The 12655-nt window shown below is 36.3% G+C and overlaps 1 protein-coding gene across 3 annotated transcripts in view; it reads left to right on the top strand.

Annotated features, from left to right (window-relative positions):
- The window catches only part of kdsr.L (3-ketodihydrosphingosine reductase L homeolog), a 33836-nt gene that overhangs the window by 10721 nt on the left and 10460 nt on the right, over positions 1–12655 (top strand). For all 3 annotated transcript variants that reach the window (XM_018266412.2, XM_018266413.2, NM_001091235.1), the window contains 3 exons: positions 4090–4146; positions 4754–4819; positions 11825–11920. In XM_018266412.2, the coding sequence (XP_018121901.1) occupies positions 4090–4146; positions 4754–4819; positions 11825–11920 (219 nt within the window). The remainder of the gene's footprint in view (positions 1–4089; positions 4147–4753; positions 4820–11824; positions 11921–12655) is intronic.

The following is a 12655-nucleotide window of genomic DNA, read 5'->3' as shown; positions in this document are numbered from 1 at the left end:
GCTTGTTATAATTATAAAGTCCCAAACTAGCATAATTACTAATTTATTTCATTAAAAAAAAGGTTGGAAGGACAGTGAGATCACGAAAGCTTAATTAAACCAATCCTTTATGCCCTGTCTTTTTTAGGGTAAGTGATGTTCTCATAAAACTAATCAACAAGTCAATTTCCCTGAAGTACTGCAGGAATTGCTGCACTCTTGCTTTATTTCCCTGTTCATTTTGTGCAGCTCACATAAATATAATTGGTGGGGAATCTTGTAAATTGAAAAGGGATATTCTTAGCAGGCATTGAGAGACACGAGTGCTTTTTGTCTTTAAAGGTCCTCCACAAAGACACAAATTGCTGAAGAAATTAAATATAGGACATACACATTTTGAATATTGAAGTGAGACTTTTGGCTCAATTTCATGTTTAAGAGATGGCACACATTTAGACCTTCTCTAGAATAGTCTCTCAAGGGCACAATGTAATTATCAGGGTTGGGAATACAACCCAGGATTTTAAATTTTCAGTATGTTATGGGGCTTCACATGACTGTGAGCTTTACAGTGTTTTCCAATTTCATTATTATCATTTTTTTTAATTTGGCATGAGTATGAAATCGTGGAAAAATGTATCCTGGACTACTAAGGGTCCATGTTGGTATTAATCTACTACTGGTTCCATCCCACCAAAGCCAGCAACTGAACCAGGAAACATTTTATAACAGAAGCCCGTACAAGGTATAATGTAAACTATGACATTAAAACAGCTGCCGTTTAGTAACTTGGCACACATAGGGGCACATTTACTTAGGGTCGAATATCGAGGGTTAATTAACCCTCGATATTCGTCTGTCGAAGTTATATCCTTCGACTTCGAATATTGAAGTCAAAGGATTTACCGCAATTCGTACGATCGAAGGATTTTAATCCATCGATTGAACGATTTTCCTTCAATCAGAAATTTGTTAGAAAGACCTTCCCATAGAGTAGATTGCAGTGCGTAAATGCAATGCGTATTCAAACCGGAATCTGTCTCATGTGTCTGTACCCAGGCTTACACAGGGCCTGTCATTGCATGAATAGGAGTGAGCCAATTTGATATTTCTCATCATGTGTATAAACAACCACTTCTGGCATCAGCCTTAAGTGTCTACTCCTTGTATACAGTAAAAGGAAAATTTCCATTGATATCGCTGCATACACTGGTGATATTGGCCAGTACCTGCATTTTCTACACCTTCAGAGATAACACGGTGTATGCCATTAGGTAGGGTTGTGTCACAAATCCCAATTTTCTCTAGCACAAATAATGGTACCTCCTAACCCTAACATTGCAATATTAAGAACAACACGTGAGTTCATATGTCACGGTGGTAAGACGGTGGTAAGTTTGTTAAGAAAGAAAGTGGAGTATGTGAACTTTTCATATAAAGGTTGATTTCCCTCTATATGAAATTCTGTTATGCCCGCAGCTGTCTTACCCACAACTGAATATAGGTATGTTTGCCTCATTGAAAAGTACCTAAGAATCTCAAAGTTAGTTTTATCCTTGCTAAATTATAAGGGGTGTGAATGAATTACAAGGCTTTATTTATATTAAAATTATAATTGTGGCAATAAGGGCTGTAGCTTTCTTTTTTTAAGTAAAGCAGGAATGATACGTCTGACTTTTCTGTCTTTTTATGCCTTCCAATTTTATTTCTAGCTTCATTGGTATATTTGCAGCAGAAATCAGAACTGTGGTAATTTGTTGCATTGCAGTGTATTTGTCACATTATAATGAAGGATGGATTCTTATAGATATTTTGACTGTTGTCTTGCTGGCCATTAAATAAGAATGGCTATTGACCATGACAGATAACTGAACTGCTAGTCATTGCAAGTGACACAATAGCTAAACTTTTATCTTTACCGTGTGATGTTTCAGTTAAGTCTCTTCAAGAAATGGCAGTATAGTGGCCATATATAGATTTGGAACATGATTTTTTTTAAAACTTCTCCCATGTTCAAAATATTTTTAGATTACTGCTCATTTCTAGGTTAATCCAAGCATGCAAGCATTCTACCATTTTTCATGCTAATCAGGCCACCATAAGGCACATTTTAATTAATGTAGATGTGCAGAAATTTTGAGCAAATACTGCAAGACAATGTGTTTAAGGATAAAGACATTTCAAGAATTTTCTGGCTGACTCGTTTCAGCAAGAGAAGTGCCTGAAAGCACCCCCTGGCACCTAATCTCTTGACAGGCCATTGCTGTGACTTTTCAGCCAATGCTAAATGCCAAAATGCTCTTGTTAAATGCTCCCTGTATCATAAGCCTAGTATTTTAGTATTTAAACAGGAAAATGATGAATAGGCTTGAGTGATCCTAAGTTATGACCCTAAGGTGATGCACAGTTCTGTAATATGTATGAAGGTGTCTTCCACCCCCAGCCTTGCGGCAGTTATATCCAAAACTGGTTGAGCAGGGAGAAGTAGTTCTATCATTCATGTTGGGCTTAGTGGAGGAGTGTAACACTTAAAATAGAATACTGTTTGCATCTAACCAACAAAAGCAGCCCCTAATCACTAGGAGTTGTAAATCCCAAAAAAAATATTCTTATTGAACATGAAAGGAACATGTTTTATTTAAACCTTATCCAGAGCTAGAGCATATCCTACAGGATATCTGAAAACATAAACAATTAGCATCTGGCATTCATGGGTATCATTGGCTGTTAGTGATACAGTCAAAGGCTTGTTAATGAACCCCAGTAAGTTTAGCTTATTAAAATACTGTGTTCAGAGATGCCATTTTGCTTTCCTTGGTTGAGTAATTTCTCATACAAAAGCATTTTTAGTGGCCAAGACTAGAGGGTGCTTCTCTACAAATCTAAGTAGTTTATTGTCAGACATACAGATATACAGAAAAAAATGTTATGCTTACATTACTTTTTGTTAAAATACATGTAAGATAATCTATATTTACATACAAAGCAGCATTTACTTTTTTTTTTAACTTTCCCTTTTATCGATGCTATCTACAACCAAACCTTTCCTTGCCACTTCATTAATGTGCTGTATTAGTATGTAGTTTAGTTTTGATACACATGCACTTTTTAGGTAATATTGTAGAGCAGGCACTCAAAATAAAGTCATTCCTCCACCAGGCGAGTAAAAGGAAGCAGAAAAAGTTTATAATATTCAAACATAATAAACTTTTTGTACCTGCTTTTACTCGCCTGGTGGAAGAAAGCCTTTATTTTTAGTGCCTGTTCTACAATATTCTCTGGTTTCATCTGCTCCCCTTGCTGAAGGCTCAGGGCTGTGTACCTGGGCCTCTTCCTTTATGCGGTGAGTTGTTAGCTTTTTGGGACCAATAATTCATTTATTTATTTATCCATACTGATGCACTTTTTGTTGACTAAAAATTAGTTGATGTTTATGTTGTTGGGATGGACTTTTAACTCTGTTCTGAACTCTAAATCAGTGTTTTGCATGTTTGCCAAAACTTGAATTACTTAAAGGATAACTAAACCCTAAACATAAATATGGCAACAAATTCCCTATTTTATACAATCAACTTATTGTACCAGTCACTATTTTGGAAAGTGACTCACATGCTCGGTGGGATTTAAGCCCTTAAACTATGCTTAGGGGCTGTCACAAATGATCAAGCAGAAGATTAGGTTGGCCTTTAATATAAGCTGATGCTACAAGGCTGATTATTAAATCCTGATTCAAGTTGCACTGGTTTCTGTGATGCCATATATTCATTACCTGTATTAATTACTAATCCGCCTTATATTGTGACATTTATATTCTATGTGTACTGTATATTTTGTGTCGGTTCTTAAACTCAGTAACTGATCGCAGCACAGAGCATGTGCAGTGAATCAGCAGAAAAGAAGATGGGAAGCTAATGGGGTATCTTTGGAGACACAGATCTTACCCCTGCTAAAGGGCTGTGTTTGCCTTGCGTACAAAAGCCCAAAACATAATGAACAACATTTCTAGCCTACATCTTTAGTTCTCCTTTAATCCATGTATCAGACTGAGACACATTCATGTTAATGTATATCATCCACTAACTACGTTTTTTTTTTTTTAAATATATACAGGGCAAGCTGGTACAAGCCAAGAAAGAGATAGAAAAGTATTCAGTAAATGATAAACAGGTATGATTTTAGAATATGTTTGAAATGTAAGGGCCTATACTTCAATTTATGCTGTTCATATATAAAACTTTTTTATCTAAAGATATCCTTCTTCCTCATAACCGATAAAAGAGAAATGTTACTAGAAATAGTGGCTGCCCCTAGAGTTTTTCTTTTTATTTTGTTATCTGTAAATGCTTAGGACCTGTGGCTACATGTAAAGGGTATTTCTGTGATGTAAAGCAAGTACCAGGCCTTAAAGCTACTGTGAAACCTAAATTCATTAAAAAAGAACAACATTGTGTTGTTTAGCCAGGGTCATGTTTAGATATGTCCCTCCTACAAATATAAGCCTCACCCACCAACACTTTTTGGTTCATCCAAAAAGCATAACCTATTACCATGTTTCATTTCCTTCTGATGAACAGTCCGAATGCCAAGTATGTGGCCTGTAGGGACCCCAAAATGTAAACTTTTCTTGGCTGTCAATTCAGCTTCTGCAAGCACAGCACATTGTCTTTGTATTGTGGGTAGTTGACCTAGAATTCTCTCCAACAATGTTTTCATGCAAGTTTTCCAGCATGTTCATGTTGTACGTAATTAACTGAAAAACATATTTTCTTGCTAGGTTGTACTATGTATATCAGTTGATATATCTAAAGACTACAGACAAGTGGAAAATGTCATTAAACAGGTGAGAACTGGTCTGGTACAATCAATTTAAATAGGTTAGAATCCATTTTATATGCTTTTGCAAATATCACATTTAGTTCTTTGACTACTGTACAAACATATATTAGAGGGCGTATATCTTAATTCCTAGACCTACTCTCTCCCTTTCTACACATAAACAAAGGTAGCTATTTATTTAATCTCCTTTCACTCTTTAACTAACCAAAGGCAGTAAGAAGTATATACTACTGAAGCTGAATTTAAATAAACAATGTACAACAAACTGTAGTCTAGCACAAAGATTATGCCCCACTCCTCTTTCATAACAAGCATTGATATGATCCTTTCATACCCAGCCTCCTGTCTGAGTTTTTAGACATATTAAATGCAGAGGAATTCATTATACAAAAGAAAATTAAATCTAACTAGACAAGAACTCACAAGGCAACTCAGAAAGGGAATTTGTGTTAAAAAAAGGGTTATCCCTTGAAAATCAATTAACTGCCCCCCACAAAGCAGCGGATCTTTTATGGCTAGAGGACAAACATTGGCCCAGAAGAAGCATGAACAACAATTTCATTAAGTATTCAATCAATACATGGGACAAAGTGAAGTCTGCCTTATATCCGCATAAATTGTCCTCCCCACTCACACCATTGTTACACAATCCTGCTTTCCCTCCGGGGTTGAACTCATCTTCATTTGCATGGTGGACAACCAATGGCATCTCAAAGGTACAAGACATGTTTCGTAACTCGAAGCTACTAACGTGGGACACTCTTCAAACACTATCAAATACCATTAAAAGAACACTATATAGATTTCAACAGATATCTCATTATATCTTAAGGTTACTGGGGCACAACTATCCTGACACCTCACCATTTGAATATATATGCAATAACCCTCATCGCAAACACAAAATCAGCTTGCTCTACACCGAACTCATGGAAACTATAGATCCAAAAGGGAAAACTAAGGCAATGCTTAAATGGGAGCAACGACTAGGAGACTCTCTTAAAGAAGAAGAATGGGAGAAAATACATAGAACTATGGCAAAAGCTTCAATTAACACTTGCATAAAAGAAAATGCATATAAAGTTTACCACGATTGGTATTATACACCCCAAAAACTATATAAAGGGTTTCATACGACAGATCTATGCTCAAGAGGGTGTGGGGAAAATGCAGATGAAATGCATATATGGTGGACTTGCCCAATAATTAACAGATTGTGGAAATAAGTTTTCAAGACAATAAATGATACCCTGGCAACATCATTATCACCGGACCCTTGGACGGCTTTACTACTAAGGAAGCCCGAGCAAGTGACTTCTAATGAACACAAATTATGTGTTAAATTATTCTTAACGACAAGGGGCTTGATGGCTAAAAATGGAAAGGTCCCCCTTCAACGATGCAGGAAATACGAAATAAGATGTGGTGGACTATCGAAATGGAGAAACTAACTGCCCTAATGAACAATAGATTACATAAATTCAAAGAAGTGTGGAATATTTGGCTGTTTCGAGAAGGCTTACTACATAGACAGATATAACGTTTCAACCACCAAAATCACTCCCCCCCCCCCCCCCAGTTTTCTCTTCCCCTTCCCACTATATAGTTCTTATCATATTTGAATATGATCATACGGTATTTAACTGCATACAAAAAACAAAAATAATCAAGCTGAGAATGTATGTCAAAATGTTCTTTATTCTTGCCCTTCCATTTATCTTTAATTTAATAGGACTCTATATGAAATGGCTATACCAGCTTTCTGGATGAATGTCTTCCAGATAATATAAAGGATAGCTTTATAGCAATGCTCCAGAAATACAAAAAACATCCAATAAGGCAAAAAGGGGCACTATGCCCCCTCTTTAAAAATGAGTGCAATGAATAGGTCCTGTGCTGATCATACCTTATAGCTTTTGTTTTAATCATGAGAAATCTAGATACAGGTGTGGGACCTGTTATCCAGAATGCTCGGGATCTGGGGTTTTACGGATAACCGTTCTTTCCGTAATTTAGATCTTCATGTCCTACATCTACTCGAAAATCATGTAAATCATATAAACCCAATAGACTGGTTTTGCTTCCAATAAGGATTAATTATATAGTTTGGATTAATTAATGTTTAAGTACAATGTACTGTTTTATTATTACAGCGAAAAAGGAAATATTGGATTATTCCGGTAAAATAGAGTGTATGGGAGACGGCCTTTCCGTAATTCAGAGTTTTCTGGATAACTGATTCTATGTGTATATTTTTAAGCTACATAGGACAAACAGGGATATTAAAGCTATGTAATTGATGGTCCTTGTGAGCAGATAATTAATTTACCAGTGTACAGATAATCAGCCTGCATAATGGATGCTTCTAGCAAAACACGGCACAACAAAGGATGAAGGGTGAGATTTGTTTACTGGTAATATTATCTACCTCCAAAAAAACATTGTTTTTTGTGATTTAAAACAATAGTTAAAAGTATGCTCCACACAAGCCTGCTTCATTGAATTCATGGTATACTGCCCATATAACTAATAGACTCATACAGGGTTGGATTGGGCCCAGACCTCCTCCCTGCCCTTTTTTGCCCCGACCACCCTCTCCTACTGCGGTCGCAGCAAATGAAGGAACCGGCATCCACTCGCGGTGAGGGGGGGCGGTATGCTGCAGCAGAGGAACAAGCGAAGATTAAAGAATAAAACAACTGATGCTTAAAATATAGATGTAAAAACAAATCACTAGATTGAATATGGAGCAACAGTGCTGCATTTAAAGTCTTTAATTTATTGTGTGATGTTTCTGTGCAGTTAATGCACCTTCCTCAGACAACACATACATCATTTTTCATTCTCTAAAAATAAAGGGTATTTAAAGAAATAGTGTTTACAATTACATTTATAGTTACAATTTACAATTACAGAAGGTGCACTAACTGAAAGTGTGCTGAAAAGTGTTGCAATCAATTAAAAACGATCTCTACTGCGGACAGAATTTTGTGATATGTGTATGTAATAGTCATGTGCAACTGTAACTAACTAAGTTAGCAAGCAGAACAGTACACACACACTACCTGTGCAAAATCATAACTAAATGCAATTTAAACTAACAATCTGTACATAATATGGTATTGGCAAGCATGCACAGGTTTACAATAGAAGCTCAACAGTTCAAACATTATTCATGATTTATTGTACACCTAAATATGGGTAATGGAATTATGTTGCTTTCAGAAATCTTGAGAATGGGTGGATTTTCTTTGAAGTTTGGTTTGGGATAAAAACAACTTCCTAAACGGGAGAAGATCCTAAAGTTTCAGATGACCTTTAGTTTTTGTACATGCCCTGTTTGTTAGGTTCATGTCAGTTTAATTGTTTACTTTTCTCTCTTCAAAAGCATTCCAGATTTGACTGTTTCACTTTTCTGACCTTTTTTTTTTTTTTTTTGGGGACAGGTAACTAAAGTTTGCGAAACTGTTTTTTCAATGCATTAGTTTCTCTGTTAAACACATTTCCATTCTTCCATTTAACTCAAATACTAAAAATTCAGATATCTAGCAATAGATTGCACACTCTCTAAAGATAATAAAGTGGCTTTCATACATATAAAGAGGCTTTGATAATGTTTCCTGGCACTTTGTACTTTTTTCTACTTGAAAACTGTGTCCACCCCAGAAAAAAACATGTAGGCGGGTTGAAAAAAAGGAGCAGTTGGGGCAGCAATTAAATAATTAAACTGTATCTCCACCATGCTGTCCAAAATAAAACAATTTTATTGAATCTGCAAATACAGAGTGCAGTCCTAATGGCTTCTGTAAAGAAGTTTTGTAGAGAAATCACCAAGGCAGAGCCTGGTGTAATCATTATGTAGACTATCTCTAAGTGCAAAATTAGCAAAAAAATACAAATTGTATAAATATACATTTTGGTTTTCTATCTCCCCAGAAATTGAGCTCACAATATTTTTTTTTATTAGGCAGTTTTTACCAGTTGCTAATTAAGCTTAGGACATGTATCCTGCACGCACCCGGTGCAAAAAGAGAAGGGAAAACCATTTATACCACACATATAGGCAGACAAATTGAATCACTATGCATATCCTAATCGAACCACAAACTAGATTAAAGGAACAGTTCAGTGTAAAAATAAAAACTGGGTACATAGGCTGTGCAAAATAAAAAAAAATTCTAATATAGTTAGTTAGCCAAAAATGTAATGTATAAAGGCTGGAGTGACTGGATGTCTAACATAATAGCCAGAACTACTACCTGCTTTTCAGCTCTCTAACATTGAGCTAGTCAGCGACTTGAAGGGGGGGCCACATGGTACATAACTGTTCAGTGAATTTGCAATTGATCCTCTGCATTCAGCTCAGATTCAAAAGAAACAGATATGACCCATGTGCCCCCCTCAAGTCTCTGAGAGAGGGGACAGAGAGGGGACAAAATGTTGAACATTTAGCAACCCCATTCAGAGTGAATGGCTGCCAAGTGCCTGGTTTTGCCAAGTGACATGTATCACACCCTTAAGGTGCTTCAATATGTTTCAACATGGTTGTTGTGGCTTCAGGGAGGCAAAGAGAAAACAGAGGGAACAGCTACTGTGCTGTTAGTGCTGTGTCCGTGTGATACTGTACAGCTGTATCCATCAGGTAGGTTTTTTTCTAACCTTCTTTATGTTTAGGTCCAGTGATAGAAAGACCATGCAGCTGTATACAAATGTATTTATACTACAAGCTTTTCATTTATAGGATCCACTGTACTAGTCCACTAAAGACTTCGCTTTATCCAATTAATTAGTTAGTAGCAGCCATTTGCAGCCCTGTCAAGCACTGATTTTTTAGTTAATACACCTTGTGGAAATCTTTTGCCAGATCCCAGTTTATTACCAATTAAGCTTACAGCTTTCATTCATTGCTATCCGGCCTTCTTCTTAATCAAGATGTCAGAGGCATCTTCTCTGTTTATAATTCAGTTTGAGATCAAGTGCTTTGGAAACAATTCATGACTTTATAAAATGCACAACTGATTTATTAATCTACTGTTGATTTAGTGCTACTAAAATACATTTTACACATTGAAAGTGCATGTTTAATAGCCTTCATATACAGTCATTGGATCCGATATATTTGCTTGACATTACATTAACAGTTTTTCAGTAACAGTTTTGTTGCTGTAAACTTATTGTAATGTTTGACCTTATTTGTTATTCTCTTGCCTTGTTTATATTCTATGTAAAATCATGTATACATGTATTTGATCTACAAAAACAGATTAAAGTTACATGTATATGTGAACTGAAATTTAGATAACTGCTTTAACAGAAAATAATCCCAATTTAGTACACACTTTTTTTTCTTTCATGTATAACCCATTAGCACTATATACAAATATACAGACATACACTTACATAGATTAATGTGCTGGGCAAAACCTTTTTCTCTGTATACATGCACCAATACTTTATTAAAGAAGGATGGAATACAGGTATGGGACCTGTTAGCCAGAAGGCACAGGACCTAGGGTATTCTGGATAAGGGGGTCTTACCATAATTTAAATCTCCATACCTTAAAGGAGCACATTAACTCAACTAAAGAAGCAGAGCAGAAATGTTGTACATTATGTTTTGGGCTTCTTTAATTGCCCAAGGCAACCACAACCCTATAGCATTGAAAATCTGAGCCTCCAAAGATGCCCATGTAGCCCCCCATCATCTTTTTCTGCTGATTCACTGCACATGCTCTGTGCTGCTGTTCATTACAGTGTAGGGATAGATGCACAACATACAGAATACATATACAGTACAGATTATTGGTACATGGCAGCTCACAAACACTGCACAATTAGCATCAGAATTTAATAATCCGACCTGTAACATCAGTTTTATATGACTGTATATGCATGTTGCAGATACTCCTAACAAAATTCAAGATGAGAAACTCATGTGACAACTTTAAAGACCTGGATCATTACTACTATGGAGATGCCAAACCTTTAGGCTGGTTCAATAAGTTCAGTATATAAAATACCGCATTTGTAGCCATATTAATTCTTAGAATTTAATTCTCCTTTAAAGGAGAAGGAAAGGTTAAAACTAAGTAAGCCTTATCAGAAAGGTCCATCTAAATATACCAGTAAACCCCCAAAGTAGTGCTGCTCTGAGTCCCCTGTCAAAAGAAACACTGCATTTCTTTCCTTCTATTGTGTACACATGGGCTTCTGTATCAGACTTCCTGTTTTCATCTTAAACCTCATTGCCCTGGGCAAGAGCATGCTCAGTTTGCTCCTCTTCCCCACCCCCTCCCTTTTCTACTGTAATCTGAGCCCAGAGCAGGGAGAGACTCAGGCAGGAAGTGATGTCACACCATGTTAATACTGCAGCTCCTATCCTAAACAAATAGAGAGTTTCTAGAGCTTTTTACTCAGGTATGGTAAAACATTCTACAGAATAAATATAGCATTCTAGCTTGCACTATTGCAGCTAATCTATTGGCAATAAAATGCCTCCGTAGCTTTCCTTCTCCTTTAAGTCTGCTAAAAATCATATAAACGTGAAATTAAACCAATAGGATTGTTTTGCCGCCAATGATAATTATGTCTTCATTATTTTGCTTAAAAAGGAGTCTATAGGAGATGACCTTCCTGTGATTCGGAGCTTTCTGGATAACAGGATTCCAGATAATGGATCCCATACCTGTATTTCCTTAAACACAACTCCTAGGGGGTCATAAGTACATGATGATGTTGCAGAACTTGATTAGTGGATGTACCAATGAACTCATGTACAGTATATACACAGAGAAGCAAGCACTTGTTTCTTAAAACATATGTAGCATTTTCAGTTAATGAAACTATCTACACTGGAGTAAGCAAAGCGATGTATGCTTTCATATGCTCTTTTGATGTTATCTATATTTTTGCATGTATTCCATTGAATACAAACCGAGTGGACATATTAAAATATACAATTCTCAGCTTCATTATTTAAAATGCTTTGGGCTTTTTTTCTTCCTTTTAGGCTCAAGAGAAATTAGGTCCTGTGGACATGTTAGTGAACTGCGCGGGTATGGCAATTGCTGGAAATTTTGAAGAAATAGAGATTGATAAGTTTGCTGTAAGTTTCCGTCCTATTAATACTATTGCATATTCTTATCATACATACCTGCCTTTCTTCTAAAAATACACCTAGTTCAGCTTTACTTACCTTCTAGGTTCCGTTGGCACTGGTAATCTCTTGGTCTGGACATAGTGTATAAACAAACTGTGCATGTACTGCAGTTAAACTCCCCCATCCTAGTAACACATTAAGCATCTTAATTATAAACAATGTGTAAAATAGTGTAAAATGCCAGAAAATATAAAATCAGGGAAATGCGTTGAAGCAACTTATTCTTCATGTACTCAAATGATAAAAGCAAAGGAATCAGTTCACTGTGTTAATGACAAGGGTTAAGCATTAAATAAAACGAGAAAATGTCCAAGTTCTGTAGCTCACGCCCCTCTGCCGGTTAAAAGATCCGTTCTCCTTCGGATATGCAATAGGAAATGTGTGTAGAAAAACCAGCGCTAAAAGCTCGGGGAAAAGAAGAAATAGTAATATAGTGTAGTATTTCCTTAATAGGTAGGTGGCACCCCTGTGTATGTTAAGGATAAAAAAAGTGTCTCTCCACCTGTGCGGTTTAATCACCCCGCAACCATTCACCAGCACAAATAAATATTTCACCGTCTGTGTCTGACATATAAATATACTCACAGACGTTTTAAATATTTGCTCGCGTTAAAGGTGTTTGTTGATGCTGTTCCATTCATTTGGCATCTAAGGACATATGCTTGACATTGTGTAAAACAA

Source organism: Xenopus laevis, chromosome 6L (assembly GCF_017654675.1).
Source record: "Xenopus laevis strain J_2021 chromosome 6L, Xenopus_laevis_v10.1, whole genome shotgun sequence".
Lineage (NCBI taxonomy): Eukaryota > Metazoa > Chordata > Amphibia > Anura > Pipidae > Xenopus > Xenopus laevis.
This window is presented reverse-complemented; position numbering and strand designations above follow the sequence as displayed.